The sequence below is a fragment of the Vigna unguiculata genome, chromosome 4, assembly GCF_037176805.1.
Source record: "Vigna unguiculata cultivar grain cowpea cultivar isolate G323 ecotype 2 chromosome 4, ASM3717680v1, whole genome shotgun sequence".
NCBI lineage: Eukaryota > Viridiplantae > Streptophyta > Magnoliopsida > Fabales > Fabaceae > Vigna > Vigna unguiculata.
Window position 1 is genome coordinate 592,973 of NC_140795.1, and position 19,168 is coordinate 612,140.

The 19,168-nt window shown below is 34.6% G+C and overlaps 4 protein-coding genes across 9 annotated transcripts; 2 read left to right on the top strand and 2 right to left on the bottom strand.

The window, feature by feature from the left end:
* Nucleotides 1-64: 64 nt before the first annotated feature.
* LOC114181782 (nucleophosmin) lies at nt 65-15,341 on the top strand. Of its 5 annotated transcripts, none has more exons than XR_014994532.1 (9): nt 84-298; nt 426-664; nt 779-889; nt 1,105-1,173; nt 1,469-1,600; nt 2,310-2,387; nt 2,738-2,869; nt 2,947-3,276; nt 15,055-15,341. XR_014994532.1 is itself a non-coding variant. In XM_028068337.1 (8 exons), exons 2-8 carry the CDS (start codon nt 467-469, stop codon nt 3,127-3,129), a joined length of 903 nt encoding a protein of 300 aa, XP_027924138.1. In that variant the 5' UTR covers nt 65-227; nt 426-466; the 3' UTR covers nt 3,130-3,490. The 5 variants fall into 5 exon arrangements, 2 of the variants coding, with proteins under 2 accessions (XP_027924138.1, XP_027924137.1); XR_003603921.2 differs by lacking the exon at nt 15,055-15,341 and adding an exon at nt 3,524-3,825 and having other exon boundaries at nt 2,947-3,325; XR_003603922.2 differs by lacking the exon at nt 15,055-15,341 and adding an exon at nt 3,524-3,825.
* LOC114181781 (deoxyhypusine synthase) lies at nt 4,952-10,656 on the bottom strand. Of its 2 annotated transcripts, XM_028068333.2 has the most exons (9): nt 10,400-10,656; nt 10,098-10,287; nt 7,290-7,532; nt 7,041-7,208; nt 6,669-6,887; nt 6,334-6,420; nt 5,997-6,102; nt 5,672-5,907; nt 4,952-5,396 (listed from the first exon to the last, which is right to left on the bottom strand). In XM_028068333.2, exons 3-9 carry the CDS (start codon nt 7,500-7,502, stop codon nt 5,319-5,321), a joined length of 1,107 nt encoding a protein of 368 aa, XP_027924134.1. In that variant the 5' UTR covers nt 7,503-7,532; nt 10,098-10,287; nt 10,400-10,656; the 3' UTR covers nt 4,952-5,318. The 2 variants fall into 2 exon arrangements, with proteins under 2 accessions (XP_027924134.1, XP_027924133.1); XM_028068332.2 differs by lacking the exon at nt 10,400-10,656 and having other exon boundaries at nt 7,290-7,517; nt 10,098-10,393.
* LOC114181783 (vacuolar protein sorting-associated protein 32 homolog 1-like) lies at nt 12,446-15,341 on the top strand. The gene is made up of 8 exons (XM_028068338.2): nt 12,446-12,639; nt 12,729-12,867; nt 13,737-13,836; nt 13,950-14,035; nt 14,113-14,204; nt 14,375-14,489; nt 14,619-14,814; nt 15,055-15,341. The coding sequence occupies exons 2-7, from the start codon at nt 12,796-12,798 to the stop codon at nt 14,808-14,810; spliced, it is 657 nt and encodes a 218-aa protein (XP_027924139.1). The 5' UTR covers nt 12,446-12,639; nt 12,729-12,795; the 3' UTR covers nt 14,811-14,814; nt 15,055-15,341.
* A 1,305-nt stretch (nt 15,342-16,646) lies between these two features.
* Nucleotides 16,647-17,608, bottom strand: LOC146886606 (arabinogalactan protein 41-like). Its single transcript, XM_085672471.1, has 2 exons — nt 17,010-17,608; nt 16,647-16,893 (listed from the first exon to the last, which is right to left on the bottom strand). The coding sequence occupies exons 1-2, from the start codon at nt 17,131-17,133 to the stop codon at nt 16,820-16,822; spliced, it is 198 nt and encodes a 65-aa protein (XP_085528597.1). The 5' UTR covers nt 17,134-17,608; the 3' UTR covers nt 16,647-16,819.
* Nucleotides 17,609-19,168: the final 1,560 nt, after the last annotated feature.

A 19,168-nucleotide genomic window follows, 5' to 3' on the forward strand; every position in this document is an offset into this window, starting at 1 on the left:
AAACAAAACTACATAATTTATATATATATATATATATAACAGCAGCAAACGAAATTCAGAAAAATAAAAAAAATGAAATGAACAAATAAAAGGAAGATATAATGTTTGGTAAAAGGAGAAAGAGAAGAAGGGAATACGTACGCACGAGGGAACAACGAAAGAGGGAAAATAAAAGAAGGGAACAGTGACGCCGCTGAACCAGAGACCCGACGGAGCTGCCACGCGAGGTGACCGGTGGATTTTCGATTTGGGTCGTTGGGGTTTTAGTTTGGGCTTAAAATCCAAATGCCAACTACATGTATTTAAGAATATTATATAATAAAAGGGTTTTTTCAACGGTTGATTTATTTGGTGTGTTACTCACGTAACCACCGAATCGTACCGTCGTCTAATTTGGTGAAAATTGTGATCTTTCTGAGTATCAGCTGTTACTATCCGAGGTGGTGCTGTGAGGCGTTGTGGGAAGATGAAGGGCGTGTCTTGGGTCGTAGTTGTAACAGTGGTGGTTGCAGCATGGGTGCCCCTCTCACACTGTTCCAAGAAACCGGTTGGGGTGGCAAGAAAGGAGGACATTCCGTACATAAGGTGTCAGGTATGTGAGAAGCTCGCTAAGGAATTGCATCACCAGGTTCATAACAAGCAAGCTCAGATCGCTCCCAAAAAGGTTCTTGTTTTTTATTTTTTTCTCCTTCTGAATAGCTTCCTTGTATTTGTTTTAGAACTGATTTGTAGGCTTTTGGTGATAGATATTCGATTATTGTGTGTATTTCTGTGTTAGATCTCGGAGTACCAGATCATTGAGATAGCGGAGAATGTTTGTAATCTGAAAAAGGCAGAAGCGGATTGGATATTGCGCATAGATATTGTGGAGGAAGGAGATAGGCTGGTGGTAAGAGAACTCTTCTTATGGCTAGTGTAAATTTCTATTTTTTAATTTGAGTTTGACATTGCTATGCCATTTTCCCACATTTGTTGCACCTTGTAATTTCTTTGGATTGTGAAAGAAATAAGTATTAGTATTAAATTAAAAAAAAATGTGTTGGTCGTATGGACTCTGTGGTAATACTTTGATGTTGTTTTTCCAACTTCTTTTTTCATTATCAGCTTGAGGAACAAGACTCTGAAGGACAATGCAATTCTGAATGCAAGACAATTGAGCGAGCCTGTCAGGAGGTATGTGTATATTCCAAATTCAATTTACACCTGCTTTCAGTGCTTTTGTTTGCCACCAGTAAATTTCATCTTTTGGTCTGGTTCTGAAACTGGCTTATGTGAGAGAGTTGAATAAAGGAACAAGTTTCACTCAATATCTATGATGTTGTTGAAACTGTTCATCATCTGAAATGTACTTCCTGCGCTGGTTTTTGTATATGTTGTGTTTTTAAAAAGTCCATATTTGAAGGTGGTATCCTACAAATGTTTATGTTGAGATGTTTGTGATACTAGATTGGTAATGTGGAATTTGCAGGTTATAGGATATTCGGATACTGATGTTGCTGAATATTTATATAGTTCCAAGCCCGATATTGATTCATTGCGCAATTATCTCTGCAAAGACCTTACTAAAGCATGCAGTACCAAGCCACCCCCAGTCCCTAAGGTAACTATAGTTTAAAATTGATGCTTCTGGTGATATGGTTATGATTGGCATACAGTTTCGTTGTGAACTAATTATTGATGCATGGAAATTGGTTGTTAAAGATAATCTTCTTTTGGGTAGTATTGAGTTTGTGATTTCTGCTGCTGTATAGAATAATAAGTTTTCTGGTGATCATTGTTACGATGATTCTCTTGGTTTGTCTTGTATAATCCTTGCGCTTTAGGCATTCAAATTGAATGCTTGGGGTTTATTGTCAATGATGGAAAAAGAAAACAAAAGAGTAACAAGAAAATTGAGCATGTGTGATGGACAACCATAGTATTGCAGTTTATGTTTAAGTATAGGAGCAGTTGTCTTCTTGCAGACACATATATATAAACCTTTGCCTTTAATTTTTGTTAATGTCTTTGCTGAACATCAGGGTGAAGTGCTAGTTACTTTATTTTGTTATAAAATTCTAATCTGTGATTACTTTTATCAACCAAAATATTTACCCTAAACCCAACACTTTTAGGATTCAAATTATAGATACTATACCGATTAAACTTTCCATTATTTGGACTATGTGGTTTTTAAGAAACTAGAAAGTTGATCTGCAATGATGCTATCTAAAGTTGTATGCACTTAGCATTACTGTTTGATGGTGTGCATGATTTCTTAATGGAAAATCTTGCTATTTTCGTCATGAAGATATCTATTTGTGTTGCAGAACAGGGCACCTGGTGAACCATTTGCTGCAAAGTCTTCCAAGGAAGCTGAAATGGAAAAACTGCTGAAATCTATGGAGGTATTTCACCTTCTTTCCTTGTATTTTATGTTTGTATTTATATTTTAGAATAAATCAGATGTGGTATGACAGTATAAGGGTACGTTACATTGACAACCTGTCTTAAATGATCTTGTATGTTAAGATTTTCTGACTTCCATAATAAGTACCTTTCTGAAAAATTTACTGAGGATTCTGATTTGTTAACAATGTAAAACCGAGTTCAGATTCTCTATTAACAGTACAAACAAACCCGGTAGAAAATCCAAATTCTGTAAAGCCTCTTACACTAATAATACATGATTAATAAACTCTTGTTTGCTGAATGTTACTTGTTGTTTATGATCACGTTGTATTTCTTTCTGGTTCAGGGCATGCCCGGAGCACCAGGCATGAAAATGTACTCAAGGGATGATTTGATGAACATGAAGAATTTTGGTGGTGAAGATGGCGATGATGAAGATGAAGACGAGGATGAAGAGGCGAACTTCCCATCAAAATTGGTACTAACTGTTCCTTTTATTCATATTGATTGAAATTTTGACAGAGACTGATGGTTTGAGTAAACTGCGTTTTGCAGGGAAGAGTTTTGAAAGAAAAAGAAAGTGGAAAAAGAGACTGGAAACAGGTGATAAAAAGGAGAATTGAGGATACAAGCATGACATTGAAGAAACAAGCAAACAAATATTCTAGTCATATACGACAGTGGTGGAGGGGAAAGAAGACAACCATCTCAAAGAAGGGAGTGAAAACAGAACTTTAGTGCTGATATCTATTCCCTAACCATTGGAACAAAATTACAACATCACCACGTTTGGTACTGATATGGCCATGAATTTGGAAGGAAATCAAATGAGAACTTCACAATCACCTCTTGGAATCATTGGTTGTGCTGTCTGGTGTATTTTTGGTGAGTCAATTGTTGTCTAATGATGTTGTATGTGAAGCGTGTATCTATGGTGAGTCAACTAGTTTTGCATTAACTATGGCAGTTAAATGATGTGTATGCTTCATTATTCACGTTGGAACATCAATAGTTTCAGTTTAGTTTGGTTTTAAAATGTTAGTTTGATACAAATCATAACTAGTGAGAAAAGAATGAAAATGTTATGTTAGGCTGTTCTTATTGGTTTTGCCTCTGGCTTTGGTTGAGCCAGAATTTTTGCAGGCATTTATGTGCATGACAACTGGTGACTTCAATGGAGAATGGTAACGTGGAGATTTGTGTCTCTCCTGCATGCTTGTCTTTGTGATTTATCGAACAGACCAGAGAATGTATATAGGGGGGAAATTGAACATGAAAGTCGTTCATAAAGTAAAACTTACTACTTTCATCTTGGATGTTTCCATTATACTTATGTTATATTTTGTACGGCCCAGTTTAACACGGTTTGTTAAATTAATGTATATCTTAAACATGCTAAGGCGAAGTATAAGGAATAAGAATGTGGTTATCCTATGCGCTAGAACACAGTCATGACATTAACGTCAGTGACATGACATTGAACTCTGGTTTTGGTTATATTAAAGTTCAGTAAACTGATATAAATAAAGGTCAGCATTTGAGCAAAAGAATTATAGGAATTCTACAACTTGGCATGACAGTGGATTGAAGCAGAGGATAGGCTTGGGTTGAATTTTAAATTGTTACTTATTTTCACACCAGTCAAGTTTTAATGAATTTGTGAGATAATAAGTTTAATTTTACATACATTTTGAATAATTTATGTTAATTTATTCATTGTATTTTAATTCAAATATAAAATGCTTTTAAAAATTAAAGTTGAAACATTTACTATACTTCAAGTTAAATTTATAGTTTGAAATTTTTATATAATTACTTTATAATTTAAACAGTTTAACTACTAAAGTAACTTATCTATATTTCTAAAAAAAAATTAAGTATAAACATAAAAAATATATAAAATAAAAATAACGTATGGGTTAGGTTTTAGGTGGGTAGCTTTTGTCATCCCTGTCCTTGTTAAAATAAAGTTGCACATGTACATTTGCTTACGTTGAAAAGTTTCAGTTCAATAAATCGTTTTGTTTAATTCTTATAATAAATTTTTTACATATACATACCGAAGAACTTCTTTGGTTAATATCAAGTAGTTTTAAGATGGTATCTACCAAAGGTGGGAATAGCAAATTGAATCCTGCATTGATATCAGAACTCAAATAATTCACTAATTCTGGGTGTAGAGCTTTAGGAATAGCATTGTAATGTTCTGCATCAACCTCCATTCAGAGACCTACAATGAGTGTTGTGATAGCAGAGTTAAAACAGTGTTTGACAATGGAATCTCCTAGTAACACTGAAACATTTGTGCCCCCTCCAAAACAAATCTACACTGAATTCTACAGTTCATCAGAAGCACATTCTTATGATAGTGAATCTATCACCTATTCTTTCCCAAGATAGCAGTATACATGGGACCATTGGGATTCATTAATTAAACTGTAATTTTTTGTGAAATTGTAAGACGAAAGGCACACTGTTACTGCAAGAAAATTATTAATTTTGTATTGACTTCATTTTATCTCTATACTTTCTAACACTAGTTGCAATGAAAAATGCAACATTAGCAGAAATTAGTTGTGTACTGTCATAACTTTTCACCAACCTGTAATACAGCCACCAGTTTGAAAAAATTATAAATAACGTACGAGATCAGTTAGTTTTTCAAGATTTATTTGACCTAAACACTATAGTAGTACAATCATCTCCAGTGAAAAATTATAACTACATCTACAAATCCCGACTTCCACACTGTCAAGATCAGTGGATAACTTTGGAATGGTTGAAAAGGCCTGCATTGTCCTCTGCTATGTACAGCAGAAGAATCAAATGATTGCCATGTTAAGCATCCACAGCGAACTGAAACTTCAATATCGTCAATCAAGAAACAACTAAATCAAACTTGAGAGTGAATTCGTCTTTAGGCTCCATCAATGGTGAGGTTTAACTCTTGAAGCAAAAGTTTCAGCAACCAGCAGAGGGAATGCTATCGTTGCATCACAATGGACCTGTTTTAATGTACAAAAAGACATTTAAGAGATATGGTATTGATGGTTGTTTGGTACCTATTTTGTTTCATGAATATTAATAGTGTTTGAGTAGTTAAATATTTATTAATTGCGGGTTTTATAATAAAGGGTACAATATGCATGGCTACAACAAAGTAAAAACTGATGAAAAGGAATTATTAAAAACATGCCGAGAAAATTGGCATTGCTACATGCAAGGCAAAGAAAGAAAATCTGAAAAGGAAAACACTTGAGAAAGTATGCATAAGATGTACCTTAACAGTTTTAGCAGATCCACGTATTTTTCCCCATGAAACAGCCTCATCAGGACGAGCTCCAGAATCACTACCATCATATTCTTGTGCAGTATTGATAAAAACAGCATAGTCTGCCCCATTACGCATCATATTGGCATTGCAAATGTGATGTTTTGGAAGGCCACCTCCTAAAATGATCATTCCCGTCTTCCTGGGACTTGCATGAACAGCTTCACCATTCATTGCCCTTATATCTAGTTATATTGCAAACTATTTTAGTGATGGTTCCCAGATTTTTCAAAATCATGCATGCAACAAAAAGCAGAAAGAGTGTGGAAAAAACCTTGCACTACGTCCAGAATCAGACCAGGATTGCGGAAGGAATGGAAGTACAGCATATCCCCCAACGAGCCATCAGTTAATCCCGGACAAAAAACAGGAATGTTGTTCTACAAAATATCATAAAAATGTTATTAATATTATATCGTAATATGTATTACAATTCCCAAATTGTTCAGTAGATCTGAACATCTAAACAAATAACTGCATTGCATCTTGTATATACTATTATATAGAGCACAACAGATATGGACAAGAGTCTAATTACGAAAAAGATTCAAATCAGAAACAGAGTAGTACAGGGAGCAGCACGACCCATTAAAAGTTGGTCTCATAATTACCTTGTACGCCCAGTAAAGGTAAGAGCTTTCGTTGTTTATTTCTTTCCCCAACCGAGCTATTAACTTAGATGGTGTCCATAACACATTCTGCGAAACAGAAAATGCACCAAGGAAAAAGTTACAAGTGAAAACTTCAAAAGAATTTGCTTTGGAGAAGGTTTGCCAGGTCATGCATAAAATCATAGTTTAGTTAGTTTGATTTTGGTTTAGCACAAACTAAACATGAATCACAATTACAAACAAAAGTATGAATTAATAAATATGACCGCAGGTGTTCCACGAAAACCAAACTACATATTTTACATTGCATTGAACGCATAAGGTAAATAAAATACCTCAGTGTTTTGTTCCTTTAACATCTGATCGAAAATAGGAATAATCCAGTCCTCAAATTTGCAGTAGTTGTCATTAGGGACCAACAAATTACCAATCCGATTCAACCCTTTTGAGCGTAGATACGCCCCAGGCAGAGAGAAATCTCCTATAAATGTTGGTGCAAGGCACTTTATAAGATCTTCTTCAATGCCACCTGTAGTTGTAACAACTACATCAACCTGCACATAGCAAAACATGCAAAAAACAAAAAAAAAAGAACAAAATCAATAAATTGACTTGAATTTACTATTTAACCATGATGGTGTGAGAAGCACTGAAGAATACCATTGGAAAGGCTTGAATTGGCCTTTGAACAAGGGAAAGTGACTCACCATGCGATGCTGAAGAAGAAACCGAACAATGTCTCTAACACCAGAGGAAATAAGATTAGAAGTGAAACCCAGAAACACTTTACAAGTCACGCATTTTCGGTACTCCAAGTCCCTCTCATGGTCACTGCAATCCTCAGTCACGGCTTCATCAACTAGCCTCCAATCTAGCTTCAACCCAAAAATCACAACTTTATAAGCAAAAAAGCACAAGTTCACCTAAACATAGAAATTTGGTTAGACAAAACAAACCATTTGATTAACTACTTGGATGGCATCACCGAGATTCGAAGCCTGAAACCCAGTGGTGGCCATGGACCTGAGTAGCAGCGGATAGTTAACGCCACGGTTGAAATCATAGCCTTCAATCTTAGCACATTTTCCATCAAGGCTTTCTGATTCTTTGAACACCGTGGAATGAACTGATGCTAGCACTTCTTCTCCCTTTCTCTTTGTTTCTTCCATTATTCTCTCTCTCCACTGCACGCAACGCCACTGAGACGGTGTTTTAAGTTTTAAAAAGGAATTTAGAATTCACAAACCAAAATCATATAGCTATGGAGAAGTCAGCACAAACAATAAGCATTTGTCTCAAACATATGAGGTATCAAAGAACATCTCTACAATCAAGTATTCTAAACGAAATTTAAATCATCAACAATCCAAATTTAACTCATTATTCACTTCCTCATAAGCATAGCCCAAAGAATGCATTAACTCAGATTCAAACCACAATTATAAACTGAAAAAACCCCAATTAATGAAAACAGCAAAAGGCTTGGGCTCAATTACCAATTAACGAAATGCTCATTCCAAACAAATCAATTATGGAATTAAATCTATACCAATGCGATTCATTTTTTTTTTTCATGGCCATTTCCTCACTCATGTAACCCAAACAGTACTGACTCTAGCTCCTCAATCCAAATACAAACTTAGATACATTATAAACCAATGATTCCCATCCAAAAAACAATCAGAAGATACCAACCCAGTCACGAACCAAAACACCAACAAAATCGACTTAAACCCAAAAACATAAAGTGCACACATAGATTCCACAAATTTACAACATACCTAGATAGACATAATGATATAGACACATATTAAAGCGTAATCTACTTACATTAAAGAAAAAACAAGACTAAAACGATTCGCAAGGCAAGAGATACCATCTTATAGTTCGGAACTAGGAAAGCAACTGAGAATATGAAAAGAACTACCCCTATCCTCTCCGGTGACTGAGGTTTTCATGAACTTAACAAAATATCTAGCGAAATTTTATTTTAAAAGCCATATCATATGGGAGTAGATACTCCTCAACACACATCACATCACATGAGTAGACCAACCCATCCAAAACAAAAGTTATTTTGTAATTTCACCAACTAAATTAGCAACCAGTAATACTTCAAAGATTTTGTTGATAGTTCATGTTTCAGATTCAAGAAAAATGGAAAATAATATATACACAACAACAAAGCCCTGTTCCACTGGTGGGATTGCATACATGCATCACATATCGCCCTTCTGTTGAGTAGAAAACGATGTATATAGTTCAATGAAACAACAAAATCAAACTCACCAAATTATCACCCCTTTCAATCATTACTCCATTTTACACAGTACCACATTCCTAATTTTTTTTTCACATACCAATTCAACAGCAGCAAGGCACATAAACCCACAAAGCCAGTTCCCCAATTGATATTCCGAAAAGAAAATGTTAAAAACCTAACTCAATCACCAGCATCATTAGGCAATAGAGACGAAACAAACCAGGTTCGTCGGATATCGATCGGAGCAAGAATAGGAACGAGATGATCGCGGTGGAGTTCGCCGGGCTCAAAATCAGCGGCCCGACCACCGGTGGCAGCTAGGGATGTCAAAACGGGCCAGCCCGGCCCGTTTTGACCCGGCCCGATTTTGGCCCGATTTATACGGGCCGGGCCAGGCTGGCCCGCAAGGGTGAAACGGGTTACACTTTTGAACCCGGCCCGCAAGCTGGCGGGCTGGCAGGCTGGTGGGCTGGCCCGCGGGCTTTTTTCCATATGTTACATTTTCAGTCCAAAATCAGATTTCAACAAAATTATTGCAACAAAAACAACCCTGCAGTATATAATATAACTGATCACAAAACAAACAACCCTACAATATATATAAATGACATTTTGCTCTCTGCAAGTCATCAAGACACTGTTGCAACATCAATAACAAGTCTGAATTAGAGTACTTTAGGCATGGAGCATTACCAAAGTGCAAACAGTTACATTAAAAAAAAACAGAAGCATTAATTATGGATGAGAGGTTGTATAATTTGTTTGGCAACATGTGCTGCAGAAGCATCTAAACCCTCCAAATCAATAGGAGCATCTTCTGAAATCTCCCCATCATCAAACCCCGGTAGAGATGCCTCAAACAAATTAGAGTTCAGAACAGTTAAAAAGGAGGTGGCATTATAGTTCTACATCAAATATACTGCAGTGTATAAGCAAATTTCAGTTTAAGTTAATGCCAAACAACTCAATCCCAGCTTTGCAAACACGGCACATACAACTTTGCAACTTGGTACTTTCTATCATATAATTCAATCATTAATGAAGAACATATTTTTGTCTCAAGGATGATAGATCAATATGAAACAGTGGCAGTATTTATTTGATCACAGTGCAACGATGAAATACATGTTCTCCACATATCTCCAACATGATTACAGACAAACAGACAAACAAAGAAAACAACCACAACTATCAGCCTATCACACAGTCAGATAAAAAATAGTAACACTAGAAAAACAAGAAAAAAAGAAATGAACATCACCACCACACCAAAACGGCAGCAACTACGAAATTGAAATTGGGGGAAAATTTAACCAACAACAGCACAACAATTATGATTCACAGAATGGGTCCAATCCAAACAAGGACAAATCGCAGCAACAACAACCACACATACACCATAACTTCCAATTACAAGAAACCAATTTTAGGGTTACGAAAATCATAAATTTAGGTTACAAATTGAAAGAAAAGGGAACCAGAACGCAAATTACAAACAAACCTGTGTTCGTGGTGGTCGTGGCTGTCGAAATCGTTCGTCAATCGCAGTCCGATGGTGGCGCTGCTGCCCCTGCCAGCGACGTGGTGGATGTCACGGTGGAGGAGAAAGGAGACGCCGTGAATGGCCTGCACTCTGCCTTCGTGTTTCTTGGCCAGCGACGTGGGTGGAGGAGAAACGAGGGTGCTCTCTTCTGGTTTCCCAAAACGCGGGTGGTGGAGGAGGAGGAGAAGAGAGTGTGAGAGGAATGAAGGAATAAGTCTGGCAGTGGCAACGATAATAATGGAGAAAGAAAACCCTAATACCTTTTAAGCCTTGTCTGGGTTTTGGAATTTGGATGAAAGTGACAACGATATTAATGGAGTTTGCCGCCACTACTTGTCTCGGTGAAACTAGGTTTTTGTTAACAATGAAATTGGGTTTGATTGGGCTTGCCCAAACACAATGCGTCCACTTCAGAATTCGCACATGGTTTGTGCTTCTTGCACCCCATCATTGTTAAGTGCACACCATATTAATATCAAAAAGGCTAAAATATCCTTTCTTAGTGCACAACACTCCTGCTGCCTTCGCCGCAGTGAAAAGAAGAAGACAGAGAGATCTCTGCAGAGAAAGAAGAGAAAAACATAATACTATGCAAAAATAAATAAATAAATAAAAGAACTTATTCTAGATCTTCTTTTTGAAAACGAATTTTTTAAAATCTTAAAAATTAAACACTCCACCCACTTCCTGCTGCTACACTGCACGTGTTTTTTTTTTATTCATTAACTTATACGGCCCGTGGGCTGGCCCGTTTTGGCCCGTGGGCTGGCCTGACGGGCCAGCGGGCTTGACGGGCCGGGCTGTCATGGGTTGGCGGATTGAAATTCTTGGCCTGGCCCATGCTTTTTCAGTCGGGCTGGCGGGCCGGTTCATCGGGCCTGGCCCATTTTGCCATCCCTAGCAGCAGCCTCGTTGTGGAAAGGGCGGACGACGAGGTGCTCAACAGAGGCTGGTAGTGATGCGGCGGCGCTTGTTCCTTCTGGAGGTATTGGGTTCCGATGAAAGTGTCGAATGCAGTATGGTTTTTATATTATTTGTATTTAGAATATTATTTATTTTATTTTGGCGGTTTTAAATTTAAAGTGTAATTGAATAAATATGTAAAGCATATTTAAAATTGCAAGCCATTTTTTTCATTTACCTAAAATTTTTCTTTTGCGTTGATTTTTAATAGAGTAATAATATCCTTCTTTATTTTGTATACTTTAATTTATAATATGAGTATACTAAAATTTCGATCTACTTTTATATTGTAAAAAGATTAGAAGAGGATTCTTATTTTTTAATCTAGCATTTTTAAGAGAGAAAAAATTTTAAAGACAATTTTTAAGATATGTGATATTAGTAAAATATGATACTATTTCTTTTGTATCTCAGTTTAAATACTTATAAATATATTATTTTAACACAGGAATAATTTTGTTATTATTATTAAATTATCTATATTTCACTAAAATTCATAATGACTTGAGTGTTGAAATTTTTTAGAAGAGAATTTTTTTTTTATATATATATAATTCAATAATTTTTCAAACAACATAATTTGACTTTTAAGAATCTCAATCTTCATTCACAATATACTAAATTTGGTTAGAATAATTTTAAATATTTTATTTTTGTATGTTTCATGTCAGTGCATTTTATAACCACCTTCACTAATTGGCAAAAGAATAAATTAAAAAAATTAACATTGTAAAATTACTCTTTTTTTATTCATATATTTATTTATTTATTTAGTCGTTTAACTTTTTTATATAAAAATAAAAAATAAAATCAGCCGCGGAATAGAATATTTCAAATATCCTGATTTATTATCCTCTAGAACTTCAAGTCAACTCATTTTTTTCCTCTTTCAACTCATTTTCTTTTATATTTGTTTGGAATTCTATTCATTATTTTTTTAAATAATTATCAATAGTTAAAATAATTCATTGCAATGAAAATCATTAGAAATTTAAATATAATTTACATTTTCAAAAATGTTTATTTATGGTGACTTTTAAATATTACATAATTTAAAAATATTTATTTGTTAAGAAATTAGTTTTCATTAAACTAAACATTTGCCATGTATATTGAAAATAATACTTTAATTATAAATACCAAGAATACAGTTTAAATCTGAATTCTAAATCTTTAGAAGTACTTGATTTAACATGTAATAATGTAATCGTGTTTGAAATAAAATTACTTCTTATAAATATTTTTTATCATAATCGGTCACTCAATATTTTTTTTTTTAAATTAGAGAAAAGTAATGTGCGCCACGTGGAGGGGAAGAAAAGACAAAGAAGGTTCTTCGATTCCTTCTTTGGTTGGAAGATGAAAGAAAGAAGACACCAAAACAACACGCTTAAGCAAACCAAAGCTTAGACACCTCAAAACCACCCTTCTCTGTTTTTTCCCTTTCCCTTCTCTTCTTGGATCCAATCCCAATCACAATCCCTAATCTTTCTCACTTTCACTTCAAATTCCAATTTTTCAACCGGTTTCGTTTTCGGTACCCATCATTTCTTCATCGTTCACTCAGCTCAAGATTGATCATAATTCTTTGACTTGGTTTTCATCAATTTTTTTTCATGGTTTCAGGAAGATCGGTTGAAGAATCGAGGATATCTTCGCTTTCGAGGCAGTAGGGTTTGAATCGACCGCAATCATGTTTAGCCGCATGTTTGGTAAACCTAAACAGGAGACCAATGCTGTTGCCACTTTGGACAAGTTAAACGAGGTTCCTTTTATTTTCTCAATTCGTTTTTGCTACGCTTTGTCATACTCTGCATATCTCATTAATCCAACTCTTTGTGTTTGTTTACTTTGACTTCAATTTACTATTATTCTAGTTTGCCCCAATAAGGGGAGTTGTTGTCCCCAATCGCCGCCATGGCAAACGTTGCATAGTCACTTCAGCTATGAACTATCAACAAAATCTTTGAAGTATTACTGGTTGCTAATTTAGTTGGTGAAATTACAAAATAACTTTTGTTTTGGATGGGTTGGTCTACTCATGTGATGTGATGTGTGTTGAGGAGTATCTACTCCCATATGATATGGCTTTTAAAATAAAATTTCGCTAGATATTTTGTTAAGTTCATGAAAACCTCAGTCACCGGAGAGGATAGGGGTAGTTCTTTTCATATTCTCAGTTGCTTTCCTAGTTCCGAACTATAAGATGGTATCTCTTGCCTTGCGAATCGTTTTAGTCTTGTTTTTTCTTTAATGTAAGTAGATTACGCTTTAATATGTGTCTATATCATTATGTCTATCTAGGTATGTTGTAAATTTCCTTCAAAAATGTGTTATTTGTTTTCGTGTTGGGAGTATTGAATAAATAACAAATAAGAGTTGCTCCATATCCCGGTCAAATTTTTAGGCAAACGGTTTCCTGTGGTCGTGGAAAGCCATGTCTTTACTTTAGTATCCTCAAAATCATCACATTAGTTATTATTCTTGCAAATATTCAAATCACGACCTTGGTATGATCATGTGTTCGACTGATTATTTGTTATATTTTGTGGTATGTCTTTACCCTTTGTTGGAATCAATTTGCACCTAGGGAGACTCTCTCAAATTGAATGTTTTGTTCTTTGAATCATGTAGACACTTGAAATGCTGGAGAAAAAGGAGAAAGTGCTCCTTAAAAAGGTTGGAGCAGAAGTTGAAAAGGCCAAAGAGTTCACAAGGGGGAAGAACAAAAGGGGTAGGTTACTAAACTCATGGATACTTGATTTCGAGAATATCCTCGTAGTGCCTTTCTTTTCTCCAACATTCACTTAATTTGTGAGATGTTATTTGAGTTCTTGTTTTATGCAGCGGCAATACAATGTCTGAAGCGGAAGAGGCTATATGAACAACAAATAGAGCAGCTTGGAAATTTCCAGTTGCGTATTCATGATCAGGTGCGGAAGCAATTTGTATATGGTTCAAAAGAGGATTTAGTTTGTTGGGCATCTTATGATGTTATATTGTGTTACAGATGATAATGTTGGAAGGTGCTAAAGCCACCACAGAAACCGTTGACGCATTAAGAACAGGAGCAGCTGCTATGAAGGCTATGCAAAAAGCAACGTGTGTACTGGAGTCCTCTTTATGTTTTAAATTTTTTAGTGATTTAACTGTTTTCAGCATTTTCTTGTATTTCTTTTGTCTCAATTTCATGTGTCATGGCTTCTAATATCTGTTTTCAGCTGTTGATTCTGATTTATGACATTGTTGAGTTGCGTCATTTTCTTTTTCAGGAACATTGATGATGTTGACAAGACCATGGATGAGATCAACGAACAGACTGAGAACATGAAACAGATTCAGGATGCATTATCAGCTCCAATTGGTGCAGCTGCTGATTTTGACGAGGTCATCCTCTGGATTTTTATTTATATTAGCTGCAAACAAGATATTTATATCTTTAGATTGTAGTACAGTTGTAGTGCTATAGAGCCCAATCCATGTCTGAGGATCATTCTGAATCTATTTTCCTTTCAGGATGAATTGGAAGCGGAACTTGAAGAACTGGAAGGTGCTGAGTTGGAAGAACAGCTTCTTCAGCCAGCTACTACAACTCCTGCAGCCCCAGTGCAGGTCCCAGCTGGGCGGCAACCTACTCGCCCTGTTGCTTCAAAGCCAACTCCTGAAGAAGATGAATTGGCAGCTCTGCAAGCTGAGATGGCACTTTGAGCAGGTCCCTTTTCTCAGCTGTAACACTATCAATTTGTATTGTACTCCTTGCGTGTTAGTATGTTTTCGTCCAACTAGTTTTGCATGAACTATGGCAGTTAAATGATGTGTATGCTTCATTATTCACGTTGGAACATCAATAGTTTCAGTTTAGTTTGATACAAATCATAACTTGTGAGAAAAGAATGAAAATGTTATGTTAAGCTGTTCTTATCGGTTTTGCCTCTGGCTTTGGTTGAGCCAGAATTTTTGCAGGCATTTTTGTGCATGACAACTGGTGACTTCAATGGAGAATGGTGTCTCTCCTGCATGCTTGTCTTTGTGATTTATCGAACAGACCAGAGAATGTATATAGGGGGGAAATTGAACATGAAAGTCGTTCATAAAGTAAAACTTACTACTTTCATCTTGGATGTTTCCATTATACTTATGTTATATTTTGTACGGCCCAGTTTAACACGGTTTGTTAAATTAATGTATATCTTAAACATGCTAAGGCGAAGTATAAGGAATAAGAATGTGGTTATCCTATGCGCTAGAACACAGTCATGACATTAACGTCAGTGACATGACATTGAACTCTGGTTTTGGTTATATTAAAGTTCAGTAAACTGATATAAATAAAGGTCAGCATTTGAGCAAAAGAATTATAGGAATTCTACAACTTGGCATGACAGTGGATTGAAGCAGAGGATAGGCTTGGGTTGAATTTTAAATTGTTACTTATTTTCACACCAGTCAAGTTTTAATGAATTTGTGAGATAATAATTTCTTATAAGTTTAATTTTACATACATTTTGAATAATTTATATATTAATTTATTCATTGTATTTTAATTCAAATATAAAATGCTTTTAAAAATTAAAGTTTAAACATTTACTATACTTAAGTTAAATTTATAGTTTGAAAATTTTATTTAATTACTTTATAGTTTAAAAAATTTAACTACTAAAGTAACTTATCTATATTTCTAGAAAAATTTAAGTATAAACATAAAAAATATATAAAATAAAAATAACGGATGGGTTAGGTTTTAGGTGAGTAGCTTTTGTCATCCCTGTCCTTGTTAAGACAAAGTTGCACATGTGCATTTGTTAACATTGAAAAGTTTCAGTTCACAGAAATCGTTTCTCTTAATTCTTATAATAAATTTTTTACATAGACATACTGAAGAACTTCTTTGGTTAATACCAAATAGTTTTAAGATTGTATCTACCAAAGGTGGAAATAGCAAATTGAATCCTGGTCAGATGATCACATTCACAACCCGTTTACTTAGCCGATAACATTATGAACTTAGTGGCAGTGAGTGCTCTTCATTTTCTACACGTTCAAATTCACTAATCGTTCAAATTATGGGTTTATGCTAATGAATTTTGGAAAACGTTGAAATTCAAGAACTACAAAATTATCTGTATCACCGGTTAGATACTCCTTCAAAACAAAATTGTTTGGGATGTGGACCTAACTAAACATGCTAAATGAAAGCAGGATATTTTTATGTGTGTGTCAAAACCAACAATAGTAATATTCTTTTGACTTATTTTGAAACGATTGAAATTTAAAATTTCCTTTGGAATTTATGACATTCTCATCCCATAAATAAGCACTTAATCAAGACATTGTGGAGATGAAATAAACTACTTTGATTTTAACCACATCCCACATTTAAAATTCCGTTTTTGCGGAGAGTTGGGTTTATCTTCAACCTTGGAATCTCAGCAACCAAAGGTTGTGTTTTAGAACTACTTTTCTAAGAAGCAAAAGGACCCAAAAAAGCAAAAGAAATTTCTCTAAGACTCATGAAAAGAGAGAGTGGTGTGTGCAACCAGAAAATTAGGTTAGACCACCGAATACCACTAAATAAATAAAAATAAGAAATTTGCGGACATCAGAGACACACATAGCAAAAAAGAATTTCTTTGAAAGAATAGAGAAGAAGAAATAAATACAATAGAGAATGATACAAAGGAAAAACGCAGTGAATAGATGAATGAGGTTTACAAAGGTCAGTGAATGATGTAAGTAAGAACCAGAGCCAGCAGCATTAGAACATAGGCCACTCCTTGGTCCACTGCAATCCCTGCACACCCAATTTCAATTCAGACATCATGACCAACGTTGAAAAGGGAATAAATGAAAAAAGAAGAAGAAAAACCTAAAAAGAGAAAATTGAGAAGAGGTGCATTGCATACATACCGTCACTTGTAGGGGCAGGTGCAGGTGCAGGAGGAAGGAGCTGAGCATTGATGGAAGAAGGCAGAGAAGAGAAAGCAAGAGCTATAAGGGACATGAGAAAAACCTGAACCCTTAAAACCTCCATTGCAGTTGCACCTCAAAGGCTAAGGTTGTTGAATGGTTTATAAGGAAAGAAGGAACAAAAAAAAGTGAAGATTGGTTTGGTTGAGAGAATCTTGGCAAAGTAGAAGCCACTCTGTGTAGCAATATAAGTGAAGAGAAGAGGGGGAGAGTAGCCGCTGATGTGTGACACGTGTAGGGTGAGTATTGCCTGCACGTTACACAGTGTGGGTGTAGAGTATAGAATGGGGTAAGACCTGGTCCAACCAATGAAGATGCTTTGTTTTTATGTTTTTGTTTGTATCAGCTGCTGCCAGTCTGGCACAGATTCATTGGTAGAATGTGTAGAATACAACTGTATTTATTTTTCAAAATTTTGAAATCAAACTTAAAACTTTATTTTTTTGCTTTCAAACTCGTCAAATGAAACAACCAACCGTTGCGTTGGTCTCTGTGTGTAGTTCTCAACACAATCATGCTGTTATGTTGATATTAATGTGATAATATAATCTACAGCAGTTACAGGTAGAGAACTAAAAGATACAGATCAGCTTATCATAATGTACAGATAAATGAATCACTTTTGAATTGGCATCAAGGTTCTCAACTACGAATATTTTAGGGATTACGTAAAATCCCCAAATTCATATCATTTATTTTCTGTATCAATTTCTAACCTCTTATCTTTTTAATAATTAACTCAAAATTTAGAATAATATATTTTTAACCAATAAAACTATCAAAAGAAAAATATTATTTATGCTTCTGTTTAAATTTATAAAAATAAAATTATTTTTAAAAACTTATATTTTTCAACGTAACGAATTTGAATTTATTTTCTTAAAAGACTGACTTTATTTATATCAATATTTTTGATACGATATTATTATATAAGTTATATTTTGGGATAAATTTTTAATTCATGTTTATATTTAAAAAACAATTTTAAGTAATTTTATTAGAAGTTTATAAATAAACATATAAATTAAGGAATATCTGCTGATACCGTAAATATAAATTAATCCACGTTTTTTTTTCAAGCATGGAAACGAAAGGTAATTAGATATATACTTTCAACAAGGTAGTAACGGATAGATATTGGTTGTAATCGATTCCTTTTGAATTCACATTGACTTGTATTTTAAGAATGTGTAATGAGCATAAAACATGTGTTATATTTTATAGTTATTATGATGAATAAGTTATATTGCGATAAAATATTAATTTAAATATTTGTCGAATTTTTTTAATATATTAAAATTCATTTAAAAACACGTGAAAAATTTATTGGAAGCTGTTAAGAAAACTAAAATGAATGGACAAAGATAAGAATAAAGTAATTTAAGATAGTGGAGGAAGAATATTTGGGACTAGTTAAATAAAGTTGTTTTAAAATTAAAATTACGAAATACATGCCAAAGAAATAAACAAATAAAACATAAAATACTTTTGTTAAAATACTTATGGATTCGTATTAGAGAGGAATAATTTGATTGAGTGATAGTGATATCCTCACCAAAGCACTTGATTTTATTTAATGTTTAAGTTCTTTAAGCAACACAAATGTCAAGGAAATGCCGTTAATATGAAAATTAAAACTAACAATCGGAAGCGACAAACCTTGGGTGTGTTAGTTAAACAACTTCCAAGTGGCCATAAAAAGCTAATCAATCAGCGAACAAAGCAAATGTCATTTCGTCAGACGACAAAACACTGACTAATGAAAGTCAAGAGCATAACTACACACAATTCAAGTCTCAACATTGTAAAATAATATAATACAGGTCTTTGCTAACAAGTATCAGAAAAATACTGATTAGTGTTGAAAAAATAAAGTTTTTTTTTTTATTGAAATTAATAATGTGATTGCATTTAAAATTTGTAAGGTTCAGTTTTCTGCTCTAAAGTTTTAAGGACTGACCTTTAATTTGTTGGACTTAAGGACCTTCCTATAGGGTATTAAGACCCCTAAAGCTGTCAGGGTCTCCAATTTAGCCTTCACTTTTGCAAACAGTCCCTCATACGCTCCCCTTTTCCTTTCAGAGCTCTGTTAGGGTTTA

Coding starts and splice junctions, on each gene's coding strand:
- LOC146886606 (XM_085672471.1), bottom strand. CDS start 17,133: ATGGAGGTTTTAAGGGTTCAGGTTTTTCTCATGTCCCTTATAGCTCTT. Junction 16,894..17,009: donor ACCTGCCCCTACAAGTGACG/GTATGTATGCAA, acceptor TTGGGTGTGCAG/GGATTGCAGTGGACCAAGGA.
- LOC114181783 (XM_028068338.2), top strand. CDS start 12,796: ATGTTTAGCCGCATGTTTGGTAAACCTAAACAGGAGACCAATGCTGTT. Junction 13,837..13,949: donor AAGGGGGAAGAACAAAAGGG/GTAGGTTACTAA, acceptor TGTTTTATGCAG/CGGCAATACAATGTCTGAAG. Junction 14,205..14,374: donor AAGGCTATGCAAAAAGCAAC/GTGTGTACTGGA, acceptor TTTCTTTTTCAG/GAACATTGATGATGTTGACA.
- LOC114181781 (XM_028068333.2), bottom strand. CDS start 7,502: ATGGAAGAAACAAAGAGAAAGGGAGAAGAAGTGCTAGCATCAGTTCAT. Junction 7,209..7,289: donor TCCAAGTAGTTAATCAAATG/GTTTGTTTTGTC, acceptor TTTGGGTTGAAG/CTAGATTGGAGGCTAGTTGA. Junction 5,908..5,996: donor GATTCTGGACGTAGTGCAAG/GTTTTTTCCACA, acceptor CAATATAACTAG/ATATAAGGGCAATGAATGGT.
- LOC114181782 (XM_028068336.2), top strand. Junction 665..778: donor CTCAGATCGCTCCCAAAAAG/GTTCTTGTTTTT, acceptor TTTCTGTGTTAG/ATCTCGGAGTACCAGATCAT. Junction 2,870..2,946: donor CGAACTTCCCATCAAAATTG/GTACTAACTGTT, acceptor TGCGTTTTGCAG/GGAAGAGTTTTGAAAGAAAA.